Consider the following 16,367-nt stretch of genomic DNA (forward strand, 5'->3'; position numbering starts at 1 on the left):
TGCTGCCATTGTGTGAAGTTTTGGTTACTTCAGAAACCAGTTGATTCACATGCAACAGGCAGGTTAAATTGTTTCAGTTGATCTCTGATGTTTCTATTAGGACTTGAGTATTTCCTCTGGAAGGGAAGAGAGTGAAGACGAGCTCAATGTGTACTTCAATGCTTTTGTTTTCACAGAAGGCTTTTGTGCCAATGAGAATTTGTCTTGAAGAGCTGGAAGTGCTACAATCACAGCACATATTAATGTACACTGGCAAAATTGGATGCTTTATGTGAATACTCCGCATTTTGAGCTTGCTCTCATATGGGAAAAGTCTTTCTTCAAAGACTGGTACAGATAGAAAATGAGGGAGTTTTGAATCATGTCTTTAGTATAACTGCTTGTTTTAATAAAAGCAGTTCTGTTTTTTCTGTTACTTGTTAGCCTAAAAACAATTGTTGATGAGGAATTGAGAGACAAATAGAGCACAGAGAACTTTTGTCTGCTTTTTTTCTGTAGTTGAGCCTTATCCTCCATCAAATCCCTTTTGAGTCTGAGTGGCACAATGTTACATAATTACTTGCTATTTGCTCACCTCTACCAAGCAGTTCTACTTCAGGAACAACAGTCTCTTGGTTGCCTTAATGTTGTTTTACTTGCCCAGTATCACAGTTCTTGCCACTTGCCAGTATATTCCTCTTTGTAGGTCAGAGCTACTGAAAGCAAGTGTTAGTAGATGCCATTTGTCTCTTCAGTCTTCCTATGGCATAATTCATGATCTAGATGATAGAGTTCAAAGTCACTGCTGAGCAGCACCAGGATATTAATCATTATGCCCCTACTCCTTCCAGAATATGAGACAGGATGGCTCATTATTATCTGACTTGCATAGCAGTGATGGTGCAATGTGCAGCAGCAGAGCTGCACAAGATCAGGGTGCTTGGGAGAGTAAATGCCTGGGGTAAATGAGGGAGGCCACTTGCCTGGATCTGAACTGCCAGGAGACAGCTCCACCCAGGCCTCACTGCTGGGCCAGCTGCATGTTCCACTGTGGGCTCTGGCTCCCAGGGAGTCAGGATGTGGAGGCTGAGGTTGGATGAGAAACAGAAAGTGAACGTGGCAGGCGTGGAGAGCAAGGGACAGAGTACAAAGGTGGGAACAGGAGAGGCAGGCTGGAGGTGTGTGTGACAGTGTTGTGATTCATTCAGTCTGTCAAAACAACCATGTGTTACAACATATTTGGAGAAAGTCAAACAGAACTTTGGAAGTAAAACACTTCCAGAAAACTCTATCTGCAGTTAGTACTCTAAAATTGAAGTAGAATCTGGCCAAACAAAATTGTCATCACAGATACTACAGTGATGTGGTTCTTCATTCACTGGAATGTAAAGTGAGTTATGTAAGTAAGAACAGGTACTAAAATTTGTTTCCAGTCTTTGTTACTGTTGATGTCCCACAGAACAAACTGCCTCGCTAGGGACAAATAGGAGAAGCTGAACCTGGAAGTCCTGTTCAGCAATCTCTGTTTTCCTTGGTGCAAGATCACATATGAGTCATGTTTTGCATCTGAGTCCTGAGACCCCTCAGGCCTCATGTCAGAGGTATCTCAGATGACATGACTCACCTGCAGATAGAGGGATTTGATCACTTTGGCATTTTCCATCTGTTCTGTTCTTCACACTCCACTGGCATTCAAGGGATGACGGGACTAGTGCAGGACTGACCAAGCCCAGCCACGCAGCTGCAGGCCTCGGGGGCAGGACATCCCCAGCATAATCCCCCTCCGTGTTCTCTCCCCCTTCCCAGGAGCATCGTCCATTCCCCCAGCGCCGCCCCCCCCGCCGCCGCCGGCAGCTCCACCCCCGAGCACAGAGCGGCCCGACCTCAGCGCCAGCCGAGGAGCCCTGCTCAGCTCCATCCAGAACTTTCAGAAAGGAACTCTGAAGAAAACACAGACGTGCGACTACAGCGCTCCCAGGATCAGCTGAGGTCCCTCCAGGATTCAATTCCCTCTCCCCCTCCTGTGCCGCCCTCCTGACCAGCAACTGCCCCACCGGCACACAGCAGCTGCAGCTCCGTGACCTGGTTTCAGCTTTCCTGAGCAGCAGCACTGCCCTGCCCGAGCTGCCCTGCCATGCTGGGATGAGTACTCTGGTCTTTACTTGGCTGCAGGAACTGTGGTCTCTAGCTACAGCTTCAGGAGTACAATAGCTCCTATATAGCTGAATAAAAAAATCTGAAAATAGGAATGACCATGATGATGGTAAATGAATGCATTTTTTCTAGCTCCATTCCACACCATTTTTCAAATTCCAGGAATGTAGTTTTAGTCTGCTCGGTTTTTCAACTCTTTTCATGCACTTGTAACTCATCTTAATTCTTGCTGCATGGAGTCAACAATTTGTTTTACATAATCCAACCCTTTAAATGTACTGCACAGGTGAGGGAACTGGAGAATTAAATCTTACTCCCACCATGTTTGCTGGTGGAGTTAAAATGCTGTCTCATGAAGCTTGTTTAAATGGACATCTACCTGCAACTCTAGGGGAAAGTGTTTTTAAATGAGGAAGCAGTTGAAGTGGGAGGTTATAGGGCACTGGGATGTTATTGTTGATTTAATTAAATGAAAAGTTACTTCAAGTTAATTCTATCATTTAAACTTTATTGAAAGATCCTTTTTGATTTAAAACCTTAAACAAATTGCACTTTAAAGGATTATAGATAATCCATTTTTTTAAATTCAAGTACATCAGTGTTTGTTACTATGCAGAGAATGTCTGTACAAAGTTTCATGTAACCTGTGATATTCAGTCATTTTTATTAAAATGTTAATGGAATTCCTTCAGCAGCATGTGGTGGGTATGTTCTGGTGGGATTCAACCTCCAAGCCAGACCTCCCAAGAACTGAACAGCACCTCTGCTACAGGAAATACCCTGGGCAGTACTCCTGGCTCTCAGAAACAGGACCCCAGCTCTTCTGTCTGCTTGCAGAAGATCCTCTCCCCCCTTTTACCTGAGGGCAGAGCAGACCCTGCTGCACAGGCTCCTCCAGGCAGCTTTCCCTCTGTACCACCAGCTCTGAGGGGAGCCTGGCAGAGCTCCCTGGCGTGCAGTGATCTCCAAGGCTGCTCTCAGTGTGTCCCAGCTCTTCATACACAGTCCACACACCTCCTACTTAGGCTCAGTGCAGCTGAATAAACCAACTCATTTTGCACTGCAAGAACTATAGTATGAGTGTGCTGTTGTCAGCCAGGTAGGGAGTTAAAAAAAAAAAAAGAAACCACAAAAAACTTGACTAGTAAAAGCAAAGCATCTGGGCATTTTTTTTAAAATCACTGTTACATAGCAGCTAGTAAAGAAAAATTAGGTATTGTTTCCCATCACACAGTGGAAAGGTTCAGGATCTTTATTTCAGCTCTTGTACAGAAGCCTTTCTGCACGTGCAGAATGCTCTTCAAACCAGACACAGCCAGCATCTCTTAACCCAGCCCTGGGCTGCCACAGCCTCTGCTCAGAGCTGCAGAGACAGGCTGGGCTTCAGTGATCAGCCTGATCATTCCTCTTTAACGAGCCTGGCAACCACAGGCTCCTGCAGCTGTACAGCATTCAAGGCCTGCTCTTGCTCTCTGCAGCTCTGTACTCAATCACTGCTGCAGCAGCTTCAACACAGCTCCTCTGGAACTTACAAGCCAAGCAAAAACAGAGGATTTTTCCCTCTCTCTGAATTTAGAAAAGGGTTTTTCCACAAACAGTAGCACTAATCTGGCTGTACTGTTGAACAAACAAGCATTACCACATTGTTGCATACAGGAAGTGTGGCTTGGGGGGTAACCCCATATAAATATTTTGGGAGGTCACTATACTTTCCCCACTGTACAAAACATCATGGAGCTTATATAACAGAAATTATGCATACAACGTGCCCAACACCAAAAGAATGCCTTGTAGAGCAGGATTTTAAAACATCTATTTACAATTTATATATTCAAAGCTTTTTTCACTGCAAATACTATATCCTTCACTTGAGGTAAGCTGTTATCCTCTAAGATTTTTGCGTAAGGCATGGGGACATCCGCACCGGTGACACGCACAGCTGGAGCATCCAGGTAGTTAAAGGCAGGTCCTGGAACAGAAGACAGTGTCAGGTTGCCAAGCACGATGCTTTTATCTTACAAAAGTAACCCAATTTCTGAATCTGACTGAATTAAACAATTTTTTGTTCCTGTGGCTCTAATATTCCACAAAGCAGTGCTCTGGCTTGTTTGTGTTCATGCACTCTGGGGTTTGGTCATCACCCTGTGAAAATCTCTAAGGTAAGACAGCACCAGCTCATCTGATTTAACCTCTAACGCTGCTGTTGCCTGGCTTCATCAAGAAAAATCAGGATTTAGAGTAGGGAATGAGATCAATGTGCTGTGACACTGAGTACCTTCCATGATCCTGGCACAGATTTCAGCTCCCACTCCAAACTGGGGCCAGCCTCCTTCCACAGTTACCAGGTGGTTTGTCTTGACCACGCTGGCTTCCACCGTTTCGATGTCCATCGGCCGAATGGTTCGCAGGTTTATCACCTGGGGCAAGGGACAGCGTGAGCCCGGCTGAGCCCTCAGCTGCCAGGCACCCCTGCCTGGGGACACGGCCCCTCAGCCCTTTCAGCTGCTCTGACTCCAAAGACAAGACTTGATAAAATGTCTGACTCAGGAACGTGAACGGCACATGCTGTTAGGGCACTTGCAAATGTTAAGACCCTTGTAGGTCTGAAGTTTTGCACAGCCTGAACAAGAAGATGCTGGTTTTTCCCCCCACTTCAGGGAAAGATAAAAGTAACCCAAACCCCACTCACCTCACACTCCACACCTTCTTTAGAAAGTACAGCAGCTGCCTCCAAACAATGGCCAACAGGTCTTGAGTGTGCCACTAATGTAACATGAGTTCCTAGAACAGAAACAAGTGTTGGAAAAAACCTCTTGGGATTTAAAGCTTTTTTCTAGACCTCAGGCTCCTTTCAAAGTAGCATTAGGATTCACTTGCAAATTTAAGGTTCTTAGGTTTGTTTGAAATAATGAGCCCAAAATTTATCTGAATTTGTCATAGTATGAAGAGAGGAAGGACCATGTTAAGACACAAATTTTGTCCTTGAACTCAGGGAACTGAAGAGGTATTTAATGTAGTTTTCAGATTATCCTATTCAAATGTTCATATAATTCAGAGGTAAATTATGAACAAGTGGGCTGAAACACTACAGTGATCTCGTTTTGCATTTTTGACCAAAATCACATACTTAGGTGAGGACAAAACTGTTTCAGCCATCACCTACCCAAGCTGTACTACAAAACAAATCCTTTATGGAGTCCTTTAGAAGGGCATAGTTTAAACTGAGGTATGGACAATCAGGTAATATCTCCTTGTAAGGGCAGCAGAACATGAAACCACACTACTGGATAAAAGAACATCTGAACACTTAACATTTGAAATACTTCTGTGTGCCCTGTGATAGCAGCACCCTGAATAGATGAGAGATTAAGAAAAGTCTCCAAGCACGTCAATTAATAAGGACAGAAATGCATTCTCAGCTTACCTGGCTTTTCTATTTTAGCTTTCCCAATGGGAATAACAAATTCCTTTGACTGTGCCTGTTCAGACATTTCAAAGGGAACACTATAGAGCAGTTCACTTTCCAGCATCACAACTAGAAGGAAACATGACGGGATTAGTGTGCACTCCTGCAGGCACAGGCCTGCACTGAGCACCAACAGTCCTGCAGCTCAGGACAGTAAACCCACCCAGGCAACAAGGGAGTGAGGACTATGTTTGCAGAAGGAATGAAAAAAAAAGTAAATAAAAATCTTTATTCAGTAATGAATTATTTTAAAAACTTCTACAACTTCTCTGAAATGAGGTGAGCTATTTTACTTTAATGTAAAATAAATATATGTCATGTAAAATAAAAATTTTATTTTACATGACAGTACAATCACTAGTTTTATAAAAGTCTCATACTTTTAATTACTGTTTGTGAAAAAATAAAGTCAAAGGTTGCCCTGCTCTTGAATAAGGACATTCTAAATTTATCATTTGAATTCATGATCTGTAAAACTGAGTTACATAGGCACTATATATGCAGGAATATAATAGTTCTTCTAACTCATCTTCACCCTTTTTAACCCTTTTATGATGCATTTATAAATGCTTCCAGGTTTCCTGGTTGATACCAAGCTAGCACTAAAACTGCACGTGGCAGCAGCACAGAATCAGTGCAGGGGCCTGTCAGAGAAACCAAGAATCCCTCTGTGTCCTTTTATACAACTGCAGTAAGTCAACCTAGAGTGCTTTAGGGTTCAACCAATGCTTGTTTTTGTGGGGAAAACCAGACATTCCTTAGGACTGAGTGCCACAGCTAGGAGCTGCTGGTGCTCACCTGGGTTGTCATCCCGGATGGATGCTTTCAGCAGCCCCTTGGCATCCTCCGAGCTCCAGGGGCTGACGACCTTGAGGCCGGGGCAGTGCCCGTACCAGGCGGCGAAGCACTGCGAGTGCTGCGCGGCCACGCCCGCCGCGGCGCCGTTGGGGCCGCGGAACACGATGGGCACGGCGATGGAGCCGGCGGACATGTAGCACGTCTTGGCCGCCGAGTTGATCACCTGATCGATCGCTTGCATGCTGAAGTTGAACGTCATGAACTCGCACACCGGCCTCAGCCCTGCCTGTTAAATGACGTAAAAACGCGACATGCGGGGTTTTTTTTTTTGGTTTTTTTTTGACATAAAACCAGCTTCATTTTAAAAACCAGAAGTAGAGGAATGCAAATGTACAAACCATAGCAGCACCGACCGCGATTCCTGCAAAGCCCATCTGAAAGAGAGGAAACCAAGGGATAAGGAGCAGGGAGCAGCTGATGGGGGATCACCGGGGGAGGAGAGAGGGCAGCCTCACCTCGGATATCGGGGTGTCGATCACCCTCTTGTCCCCGTACTTCTTCCAGAGGCCCCTGGAGATCTGCAGGGCGGCAGAAAGGCGTCAGGGCCCGCCCCGGGCGCTCTCCCGGGCCGCCAGCGTCTCCCACGTACCTTGTAGGCGCCGTCGTACTGCGCCACCTCCTCGCCCAGCAGGAACACGCGCTCGTCCCGCTCCAGCTCCTCATCCAGCGCCTGGTTCAGCGCGTCCCGCACCGTCACCTGCGGGACAGCGCCGGCCGGGCTGAGCGGGGAGCGGAGCGGGGAGCGGAGCGGGGAGCGGCCCCTCAGCCCGGCCCGGGGCCGGACCCTTGCGAGGGGCGCGAGGCGCTCTCGGGGGCAGCCCTGCCGGTACCTGTATGGCGGCGGGCGCGGAGAGGCGCAGGCCCCGGCGCGGCGGGAGCGGCGGGAGCGGCTGTTGCGGGGTGCCGGTGCCGGTGCCGGTGCCGGTGCCGGTGCCGGTGCGGGTGCGGGCGGCGCGCGGGGCCAGGCGCGCGCCCAGCGCCAGCTGCCGCAGGGCCGCCGCCATCTTGCCCGTGTCCTCTCGCCCTGGAGCGCCCGGCCCCGCCCTCCCCCCGCCTCTCGCGAGAGCGCGCGCGGGCGGCGGCGGGAGGCGCGCGGCTTTCTTGCGCCACTTCCGGCAGCGGGGCCGTGCGGGGGCCCCCGCGGGGCCGCGCGTGGCGCGCGCCCGGAGGCCCCGCCCGCCGCCCCCGCCGGGCACGCGCAGCGCCGCGGGGACGCGCGCGCCGGGAGCGCCGGGCGGCCCCGGGGCGGCGGGAGCGCGCGGCCCGGCAGCCCCGCCCCGTCCCCGGCCGCCGGGGCGGGGCTCGCCCGGACACGCCCCCGCGCCGTCCCCGCCCGCGCCGGCGGCTCCGCTCCGGGCTCGGGCTCAGTCCCCGCCGCTGCTGCCGCCGGGCTCCGCCGCCGCGCCGAGAGCTGCGCCCGTGAGTGCCGGGCCGGGCGGGGGGCGCGGGGCCGAGCCCGGGGCTGCCCCGGCGCGGGGGCGGAGCGGGAGCGGCGGGACGGGAGCGGGGCACGGGCAGGTGCCGGGGCCGGGCCCGGCCGGCGCAGCAGCGCGGCCCGCGGGCGGGCGGTGTCGGGTCCGGTGTCGGGTCCGGTGTCGGGTCCGGTGTCCGGGTCCCGTCCCGGGCGGTGCCCGGTGCCAGCCGCGGTGCCCGGCGGGGATCCCGGGCACGGAGCGGCCGGGAGCCGCGCTCTGCTCCGGAGCCGGAGCGGCTCCGCCCCCCGGGAGAGCGGGCACGGCCGGGACCCGCCGGGGCTCGGGCCGCGCGCTCCCGGGTCACCCGCGGGAGGGGCAGAGCGGGTTAATTCGCGGCGTCTTTGCTGAATCACCGTGATCCGGGGGACAGTTCTTTTAGCACGATCTCCTCGGCTCCCCTGGGATGGAAGCTCCTGCCGGAGCCCTGGATCCTCCCTGGGCTTGCGGGGGATTTCTGTCCTGTGTTGCTGCCGCCCCTTGGTCCGTATGTGCTGAGCCCCATCACTGTGCAGGGAGGCTCTGTGTTTCTGACACCTGCCTGCCGCCAAAACTGCTCAGAGACGTTTCCTCAATGGAAAAACACTGGTTAATATCACAGAAGCACAGCACATAGATAAACCCCAATTATTATCCCAGGTCCTGGAAGCCTGAGTGCCCTGGGTTGCTTCAGCAGGACCAGGCTGGATATTGGAGTCCCCCTTTGGGCCTCTTATAGAAGGGCAAAGTCGTACTGGGATGTGGACTCTTCCCACAAGAAGCAATTGAAATAAAGGTCTGGAATCAGGACTTAAAACAGGATGCCATAGAGCTCCTTGGGGAGGGATGGAAACTTCAGGAGCTTGGAATTTGTAGTGAAGCAATTAAACGTAAAGGAGTGAAAATGTTGAGTGGCTAGCGTGAGCGTTTTTCCATCCTGCCTGAGGTAAAGACTGAGTATTAGTAAAAACCAGCTCAAGAAAATCAAGGGCTAAGTTAACTTCTAATAAGCTGCATTAGTCATGATAAACTTGACATGTGTAGAAGGTGGTAGGTGCTCTCCTTAGTGAAGCTGATCTGCTGAATTGCCCGAAGATTTGGTAACTGGTTGTTCTGAGAACGCTCCTCCTCCTCCTCACTCCCCTGGTTAGGGTGGCACAGAGCTGGAGCTCAGGGCTTGCTCTGCAGACCATCAGCTCACTGGAGTTTGGTGGAGAACAGTCAGCACTGGTGCTGCTCAGTGTTTGTCAGTTCAGGTGAGTCACCAATAATTTACAGTAAGAACTTGCCTTTCAAATATTCTGGCTGGCTGGGAAAGAGAGGTTGTCCCTGTACAGCATAACTGTGCTGCTGGATGGAGTTTCTTCTCATCTTGTGAGATCTAAGAGGGAGAGGCAGGGAGCTCACAAAGGGGGTGAGTAGCTGAAATGCCAAGTGTATTTCAGAGTCCTTCCTTGCTCTTTTTCATTTTTAAGTTGCTGCTGCTAGAGATCCTTCCATCTCTCCATTGATGTAGGAATCAAAGGTAACTCTTGAGGTTAAACAGCCTGTGGATGCCAAACTGCCCATGAAAGACTATTGCCACGAGTAAATCCCTTAATTCTCTTCTTTGAAAAACTAGGTGAAGAACATTCAGAGCCAATCAGGTGGTCTGTGCCTCTTAACTTAGGATGTATTTCTGCTCCTCCTTTGGGTAACTGCACGTTGCCCCATTGCAGGGGTCTCTCCAGGAGTGGTGGTAGCCTGTAGTGCCAGCAGTGGGAATGCCTGGCAGGGCTGCTGGCATCCCTGCTGAGTGTGTGTCTGTGTCTGTGTGTGTGTTTTCACAGGTGCAGACGTTCATCTGACTCTTAAATGCTTTCTTTGAATTTCAGCTTGCAAACTGGTTTGCAGCTCTGCTCTGGGAGAAGCCCTGCTGGAGTTAGTGGCAGTACCTGTTGCAGCAGTGTTGCTGATAAACAGCCTTGTAATCCTCTGAGTCATAACATATGAAATGAGAGTGAGTGTTTATAAATGCAGGTATCCAGTTTGGTGTGTCGAGTGTAAAGTGATGACCTGAGTGCTTTTCTTGCTTCTCACTGTGCCATTCCAGTTGTGGCTGGGCTGTGGCAGGAGCCCCAGTGGCCGTGTCACTGCTGTGTGTCCTGTCCCTGCATGCAGAGCAGTGTCACAACAGCAGGACTGTGCTTTGACACCCTCTGCTCCCACCACAGAGGGCCATCCTGTTTGGCTGAACTGTGTCAGCAATTTGTCTGACTGAATTTCACTTCAAATATTTTTTGTGGTTATCAAATGTAGGCTGCCTTGGGATATGGCTGTGTGTCATCTGTAATTTGCTGTCTGGACAGGAGTAGCTGTGTTGGCAGGCTTGTCCCTGCGTGCAGTCCATTGGTGTGTGACACAAGGACAGAGCTGGCTGGAGGCTGCCTGTGCTGGGGGATGGATGGAGTGTGTGCCCACCCCCCTGGTGATCACTGTATCCCATCCAGGAGGGTTAAAGCATCAGGGAAAGGGCATGTGCCATGAAGGGTGTCCATCCTCAGCCTTGCTGTGAGGTGGGTGGTGAGTCCTTAGCTCAGGTTGTACCCAAACTAAGCTACTTTCACCTGTGAAGTTGTCTAGAAATTCAGAGCTCCCAGGCTGACGAGGGAAGTAGTGAAGAGTTAGGATCACACTCGGGCATTTTGGGATGGGCTCCTGGCACATTGCTCGTTATTCAAGAAAACTGGGATGTTCAGGCAGCTGGTGGAGTGGTTAGGTGTGCTCCAGAGACAGTCCTGTGGGTGATGTGGTGGGAGAAGGAGGGAGAAGAGGGTGCTTTTGTGTGGCACATCTCGCTCCAGCACTGGTCTGCCAGGGAGGTCTGTGTGTGCCTTGTGGTTCTGGGTCCTTACACAGAGGTCACAGAGATTTCTCCATGCCCCTTCTGTGTTGAGGGCTAGGTTTGTTCCAGATGATTGCTCTTGTAAATTTTTCACTCCGGTGTTACACAGCAGTGCTGTGATCAAAGATGAAATCATGCCTTTGCACCGGCTTGCAGTGTCATCTCTTTCTTTCCCTGATGAAGTCTTGATTCATCTGCACTGGACTTACATGCTGACCAAAATAACCTCATATTCACTAGTTAAATTAACACTGATGGACATCTCTGCCTTTGAAATATTCTGGATGTGTAATTTGAGTTAATTTTATTAAGACTGCAGATCTCTTCTGTCATGATTACTGGTGAGGTTTCTGGCTGGCTGCATCATTTCACTCTCAAGTGAGTATCAGAAACCTGTACCAGTCTCATATGGTTTTAATGCATCTGCATATTATCCTGGTCTTGTACTTGACCAGAGTAACACCTTCAAGTGCTGGAATTTAAAAGGTCTGGTCTATTGCTAAAAGTTTACAAACTGTACTTGAGTGACAATTCCAAAAAACCCACAAAAACCATAACCAAACAAAAAAACTCCAAAAAAACCCCAAACAAACAAACCCACAAAAAACCCAAACCCAAAAACTCCCTAAAAACCAAAACAAAATGAAACAGCAAAACCCTGAAAGAATTCACTTCTTGATTTGTGAGCAGTTAAAAAAATAATTACAGAGGCTGGCAGAAGAGCTGGCATTCCAGGTTTATCTGCTGTTGGGGGATGTGCTTTAATGTACTCTCTTGAGGCATGCTCTGTCTCTAATTTGTAAAAATAGGATCCTGGTATGACTTGTTCTGTATCTTGGTATTCCTTAGTCTTCTGTTGTCTGACCTCACTATTTTCATATTTTGTTTTTTTACTCTTTAATCCACCTGAGATGCAGCTGGGGCTGTGCTTGTGCTGCTGGGTCCCACAGACCTGACCTGCTGGATGCTGTTTTGCCCAGGCTGTGATTTGGGCAGGGCAGCAGGGCACAGAGAGGTGGGATGTGCTGCCTTGTTCCATGGTGAATGAAACCAACCACATTTCCTAGGAATGAGAAGGGCAAGTTATCTTTTTTGGTTGGGAATTAACTGTGAACTTTCAGTCATTTTGCAGTGTGGGGCTCTGGCTTGGCTAAATCTTCGTGCTGCCTTTAGCTGGGTGTCTGTATGTTGAAGTTTGTTAGTAAAGAGGATGGGACCAGAAGTCTTGGGAACTGTGTGGTCTTTTAAGATGTAAAAATAAACAAAGCTGAGAAGCTCTACCCTACTTAAAACAGGCTGACCTAAATTTTCAGCAATTCTAGCAGAGAGGCAGGCTCTAGGTAGGGATAAAGGCTTACTGACAAATGGCTTCCCTGTCCTTCCATCGCTTGACAAGGTTGACAGGCCACCTTTGGCACATCAGCACTGGGCTCTGAGGTCATTCACTTCCCCCTTCTTGAGCTGCACAGCCTGGCTGTGGATTTGCCTTGTGCTTGTGTGGACAGTCCCCTTGTTATGCAAGTCAACAGTTCAGCATCTCCTGGGAAGTCACAGCAGGAATCTCTTCTCAAATTGCTTTTGTTGGAGTGTGTTGACAGCATGTTAGATGTCCTCTGGCTTGTCCCTACAGAGATTGCTTTTGAGAGTAGGTGTCTGGGAAGTCCTTTCCTACTCTTTGTCTGTAGATTAATGTTCTTACTATCAGTTGCAGTTCTCTACTACTGAATTATTAATTCTGCAGTGAGAGTTTTTTTCTTCTTAGTGTTCATTGACTTTCATGCTTGATTTATTTTTCTGAGCAGTTTGAAACTGGAGCATGGGAATGTTGACTAATATTAACAGATCACATGTGTGACCTCAGAGGTGGCTAAATAAACTTTTTTAATTGGGAAAATGACATCTGTCTTTCAAAGTAATCACAGTTTCCCAGGTGAAAGGTTGCTTGTGAACATGTATTGCCCTCAGAGGCACATTGCTTGTTATTCAAGAAAACTGAGATGTTCAGGCAACTGGTGGAGTGGTTAGGTGTGCTCCAGAGACAGTCCTGTGGGTAATGTGATGGGAGAAGGAGGGAGAAGAGGGTTTGCAGATTCTCCTGCTAATGTGACTTTGTAGCTGAATGCTTTCCTGGCAGAGAGCCGGCCTTTGATTGGAAAGCATTCCCCTTGGTGTTCTTGTAGGTACTGATGGTCTGCCATGTTTTGTTCTGTGTTTGTGTGTGCTTTTTCCTGCAGGGAGATAAGAGGAGAGGAATTGTGTATCCTTTCAGCAGCCTTCTGTTAAACTTGGAACACCACAGCTCAAGCACGTGAACAGATGGATAATGGAGACTGGGGATATATGGTGAGTGCAAGCGTGCACTGGGCACAACTGGCCTTCTGAGGTCTTGCAGCAAGAATCCTTCCAGATCTGCCCTCTGTAGATCCAGAGCTTCAGTCGTGAGAGAGGGGAAACTGTGCCTGTTAAAACAGCTTTACAACAGCTCACACACCTTCCCTGGAGTGCTGCACCTCCTGTGCAGTTTGTGGGGAGTGCCCAGGTTCACATTGCTAGGGACAGTCAGCCAGGACTGAACTGATGCCTTGAGCTCAGTTACCATTTTCCTAACGCAAAAGCCAAAAATAGTTCATGCTTTTCCTTATTATTTTAAGGACTTCTGTCACTTTATTTATCGAGAAAAGTATTTTTCCTTGTCAACCTTGTCTCAAGCTAGACAAGCACATCTTATTTTCCTCCCCTTCTCATTCTGCTGCCATGCATATGTCTCTTTTCTCTGGCTGGCTGCAGTCCTGGTTTTTAGAGTTGGTGGCCAGATGGGATTTATGTTCCTTTCTCTTTTGCTTCCTCATGTGCTATCTGGAATCTGCTGCAGACTGGTTTGTGCTCTGCTCCCCACTTCTATGCAACATGCTAATTTGTTAATAAATATTTCTTTTTAGAGTTAAAAGCTGAAAGTTCTTTTTCTCCCTTGCCTGTTTTAATGAAGCCTCTGAGCCAAAGTGTGGATTATTTTGATTGTGAGCTCTTGGTCCTGTGTTTAAACCTGCATTGTCTTCCTCTTTTGAGGGATAAAAAGAGGCTTAACGTTTGTTTGGCTGGTTTTTTTCCTTTCTTTTTTTTTTTTTGGTTTTAGTTTTGTTCTAGAATGAGAGACAGATTGTGAAAGTAAGGAACATTACTGGGCCTCATTCTGACTAACTTGTTCTTCAGGAAATTTCTCTGTTCTCATTTCCCCATCTGTAGAATAGGAAAAAACTTGCTGCCCGAATGCTAAACTCGATCCTGCGACAGTAGCTCAGTTGTTAAGATTTCTAAAGCATTCTGGAAATGTGCATTCTGCATGCTAAGTATCATCCTGTCTAGTTGCCAGTTGTGCCTTGTTGCTAGGTGGCTTGGATTTGTTCAGGTTTGAAGAGCCCTTAGAGGCATTAAACAGAAGAAGTGTGATTCCCCCAGTGTTCCAGCAGTATTTGCCGTGTGTGTCAGCAAGGTGATCGAATCTTCTTGTTGGGGCTTGATAAACTCTGCAATTTCTCTCTTTCTAGATGACTGATCCAGTCACGCTAAATGTGGGTGGACACATGTATACGACCTCCCTCACAACTCTAACGAGATATCCTGACTCAATGCTCGGGGCCATGTTCAGGGGAGACTTCCCCACTGCCAGGGACTCTCAGGGCAATTACTTTATTGACAGAGATGGACCACTTTTCCGTTATGTTCTTAACTTTTTAAGGACCTCAGAGCTCACTTTGCCACTGGACTTCAAGGAGTTTGACCTGCTCCGGAAGGAAGCAGACTTCTATCAGATTGAACCCTTAATTCAGTGTCTTAATGACCCCAAGCCGCTGTATCCTGTGGATACCTTTGAGGAGGTGGTGGAGCTGTCCAGCACCCGGAAGCTTTCCAAGTACTCCAACCCGGTGGCTGTGATCATCACGCAGCTCACCATCACGACGAAAGTCCACGCGCTGCTGGAAGGCATTTCAAACCACTTCACCAAGTGGAACAAGCACATGATGGACACCAGGGACTGCCAGGTGTCCTTCACCTTCGGGCCATGTGATTACCACCAGGAAGTGTCGCTGCGAGTGCATCTCATGGAGTACATCACAAAGCAAGGCTTCACGATCCGCAACACCAGAGTGCATCACATGAGCGAGCGTGCCAACGAAAACACAGTGGAACACAACTGGACTTTCTGCAGACTGGCACGGAAAACAGATGACTGATTCTGACTCCACAGGAGCCACTTCAGTGATTAGCAACTTAATTGGACAGTGAACCCAAGAGAGTCTGGATTTTGACTAAAGCAACAATATGGGCTTTTTTTATACGACTATTTATTGTTTATCAGTGAGGACTGGAGGAGTTTCATTCTCTAGCAGCTCTGTTCTTTTGTCCAGTTCAGAAAAAAAACCGTGCATGTGCCTGTTCAGTCAAGACACCTTTTTGTTTGAAAGAGGGAGTCCGAAGAATCAGTACAATAGGGTATTTTGTGTCATTAACACAATCCTCTGACTTGACTCAAAGTGCTAAAATTACCTCTTGTTTAAATGGTTTCTAATCCGTTTAATGCTATGACACTGGGAGCAAGAAACAAAAAAAAGATTTTAAAATGCAGTTGGGGAGAAGCTGCTATTGTGTAGACTAATATAGTTTCTAAATCAATAAACAGTATTGTAATATTCTAGGAAAACAGATCCCACCCTTTAAAAGTACTTGATAAGTACAGTTTCTTACAGTTATGACAACTGTTTCTTTCTATGCATATAAATCAAGCAACCAAATATTATCTGTAGCCATGGAAATATGATTACAAATATTTATATTGGATTCTAAATGCAAAATGTCCCTGTGGTAGAATTCATATTTTTAATGCCTGGTGCAATATTATTCCCAAGTGTAATGCCTGCCAGAAGAAGCTAATAAAAATGTGAAATACAGAATACTGTTTTGTATTTTCTTTTTGTCTTTTAGAATTCTCATACTTCAAAAAACTAAACCCAACCAAACAAAAAACCTCCTACTCAAATCCTGGTTTTTTTGTGCTGCTGAGTAGCTTGGGTGTCCTGGTAGGGCCCTGGTTTCTTCCGTTAATGATGTAAGTTGTTCCTTTTTATGTTAATCAGTTGATTAAAATGTCTTCATTACAGACAAAGCTTGTGTTCTGGAAACTGCTTTAGATTGATAGAAAGATGGCAAATATTTGTACTAGCTAAAGGGGTAGGGATGGAGGGAACACAGAGCCTACATACTTGTAGCTGCTAATAGAGTTGCCTGGTTTGTCAGCACTTTATGTAGTGACTTTATATATATAATTCTAACTGCAGAATGCTTTTTCTAGTTATGTTCGAGTTCAATTTTCGAGTCAAATTCTGTGGCTTTACTCAATTTCATACAGACATTTCTACTTGTCCTGGTTCTTTTGTCATAGTTATTAACGGAATTTGTGGTTATGATCTAACTTGGTTGCAGCAGGGAGTAAGGGAGTTGGTATCTGTTTCGTGGAGTGGATCCTGTTCTCCCATGAAGTTCTTGTCCCAAGCAGGTGGGAGCTTTCCATCCCATATCT

The 16,367-nt window shown here is 47.9% G+C and overlaps 3 protein-coding genes across 21 annotated transcripts in view; 2 read left to right on the forward strand and 1 right to left on the reverse strand.

Moving 5' to 3' along the window:
* The window catches only part of PXK (PX domain containing serine/threonine kinase like), a 32,794-nt gene extending 29,978 nt beyond the window's left edge, over positions 1–2,816 (forward strand). For 4 of the 10 annotated variants that reach the window (XR_010368634.1, XR_010368635.1, XR_010368636.1 and 1 more), the window contains one exon: positions 1,786–1,848. Coding sequence is in view for 2 of the 10 variants with exons in the window: in XM_064432862.1 (XP_064288932.1) it covers positions 1,786–1,967 (182 nt within the window). In the remaining 8 variants the exon portion in view is untranslated. Of the gene's footprint in view, positions 1–1,785 lie in introns of all 10 variants that reach the window. The other 6 variants (XR_010368637.1, XR_010368639.1, XM_064432862.1 and 3 more) reach the window with 3 other exon arrangements.
* PDHB (pyruvate dehydrogenase E1 subunit beta) lies at positions 2,621–7,514 on the reverse strand. Its single transcript, XM_064432867.1, has 9 exons — positions 7,288–7,514; positions 7,047–7,154; positions 6,913–6,975; positions 6,796–6,831; positions 6,398–6,683; positions 5,558–5,668; positions 4,823–4,914; positions 4,409–4,550; positions 2,621–4,102 (listed from the first exon to the last, which is right to left on the reverse strand). The coding sequence occupies exons 1-9, from the start codon at positions 7,459–7,461 to the stop codon at positions 3,957–3,959; spliced, it is 1,158 nt and encodes a 385-aa protein (XP_064288937.1). The 5' UTR covers positions 7,462–7,514; the 3' UTR covers positions 2,621–3,956.
* A 227-nt stretch (positions 7,515–7,741) lies between these two features.
* On the forward strand, positions 7,742–15,741 carry KCTD6 (potassium channel tetramerization domain containing 6). 10 transcript variants are annotated; one of them, XM_064432871.1, is made up of 4 exons: positions 7,974–9,164; positions 9,783–9,907; positions 11,710–13,135; positions 14,338–15,741. In XM_064432871.1, exons 3-4 carry the CDS (start codon positions 13,109–13,111, stop codon positions 15,022–15,024), a joined length of 714 nt encoding a protein of 237 aa, XP_064288941.1. In that variant the 5' UTR covers positions 7,974–9,164; positions 9,783–9,907; positions 11,710–13,108; the 3' UTR covers positions 15,025–15,741. The 10 variants fall into 10 exon arrangements, with proteins under 10 accessions (XP_064288938.1, XP_064288947.1, XP_064288941.1 ...); XM_064432868.1 differs by lacking the exons at positions 7,974–9,164; positions 9,783–9,907 and adding an exon at positions 7,742–7,876 and having other exon boundaries at positions 13,027–13,135; XM_064432877.1 differs by lacking the exons at positions 7,974–9,164; positions 9,783–9,907 and adding an exon at positions 7,855–7,876 and having other exon boundaries at positions 13,027–13,135; positions 14,529–15,741.
* The last annotated feature ends 626 nt before the right edge of the window (positions 15,742–16,367 follow it).

The sequence above is a fragment of the Passer domesticus genome, chromosome 9, assembly GCF_036417665.1.
Source record: "Passer domesticus isolate bPasDom1 chromosome 9, bPasDom1.hap1, whole genome shotgun sequence".
Lineage (NCBI taxonomy): Eukaryota > Metazoa > Chordata > Aves > Passeriformes > Passeridae > Passer > Passer domesticus.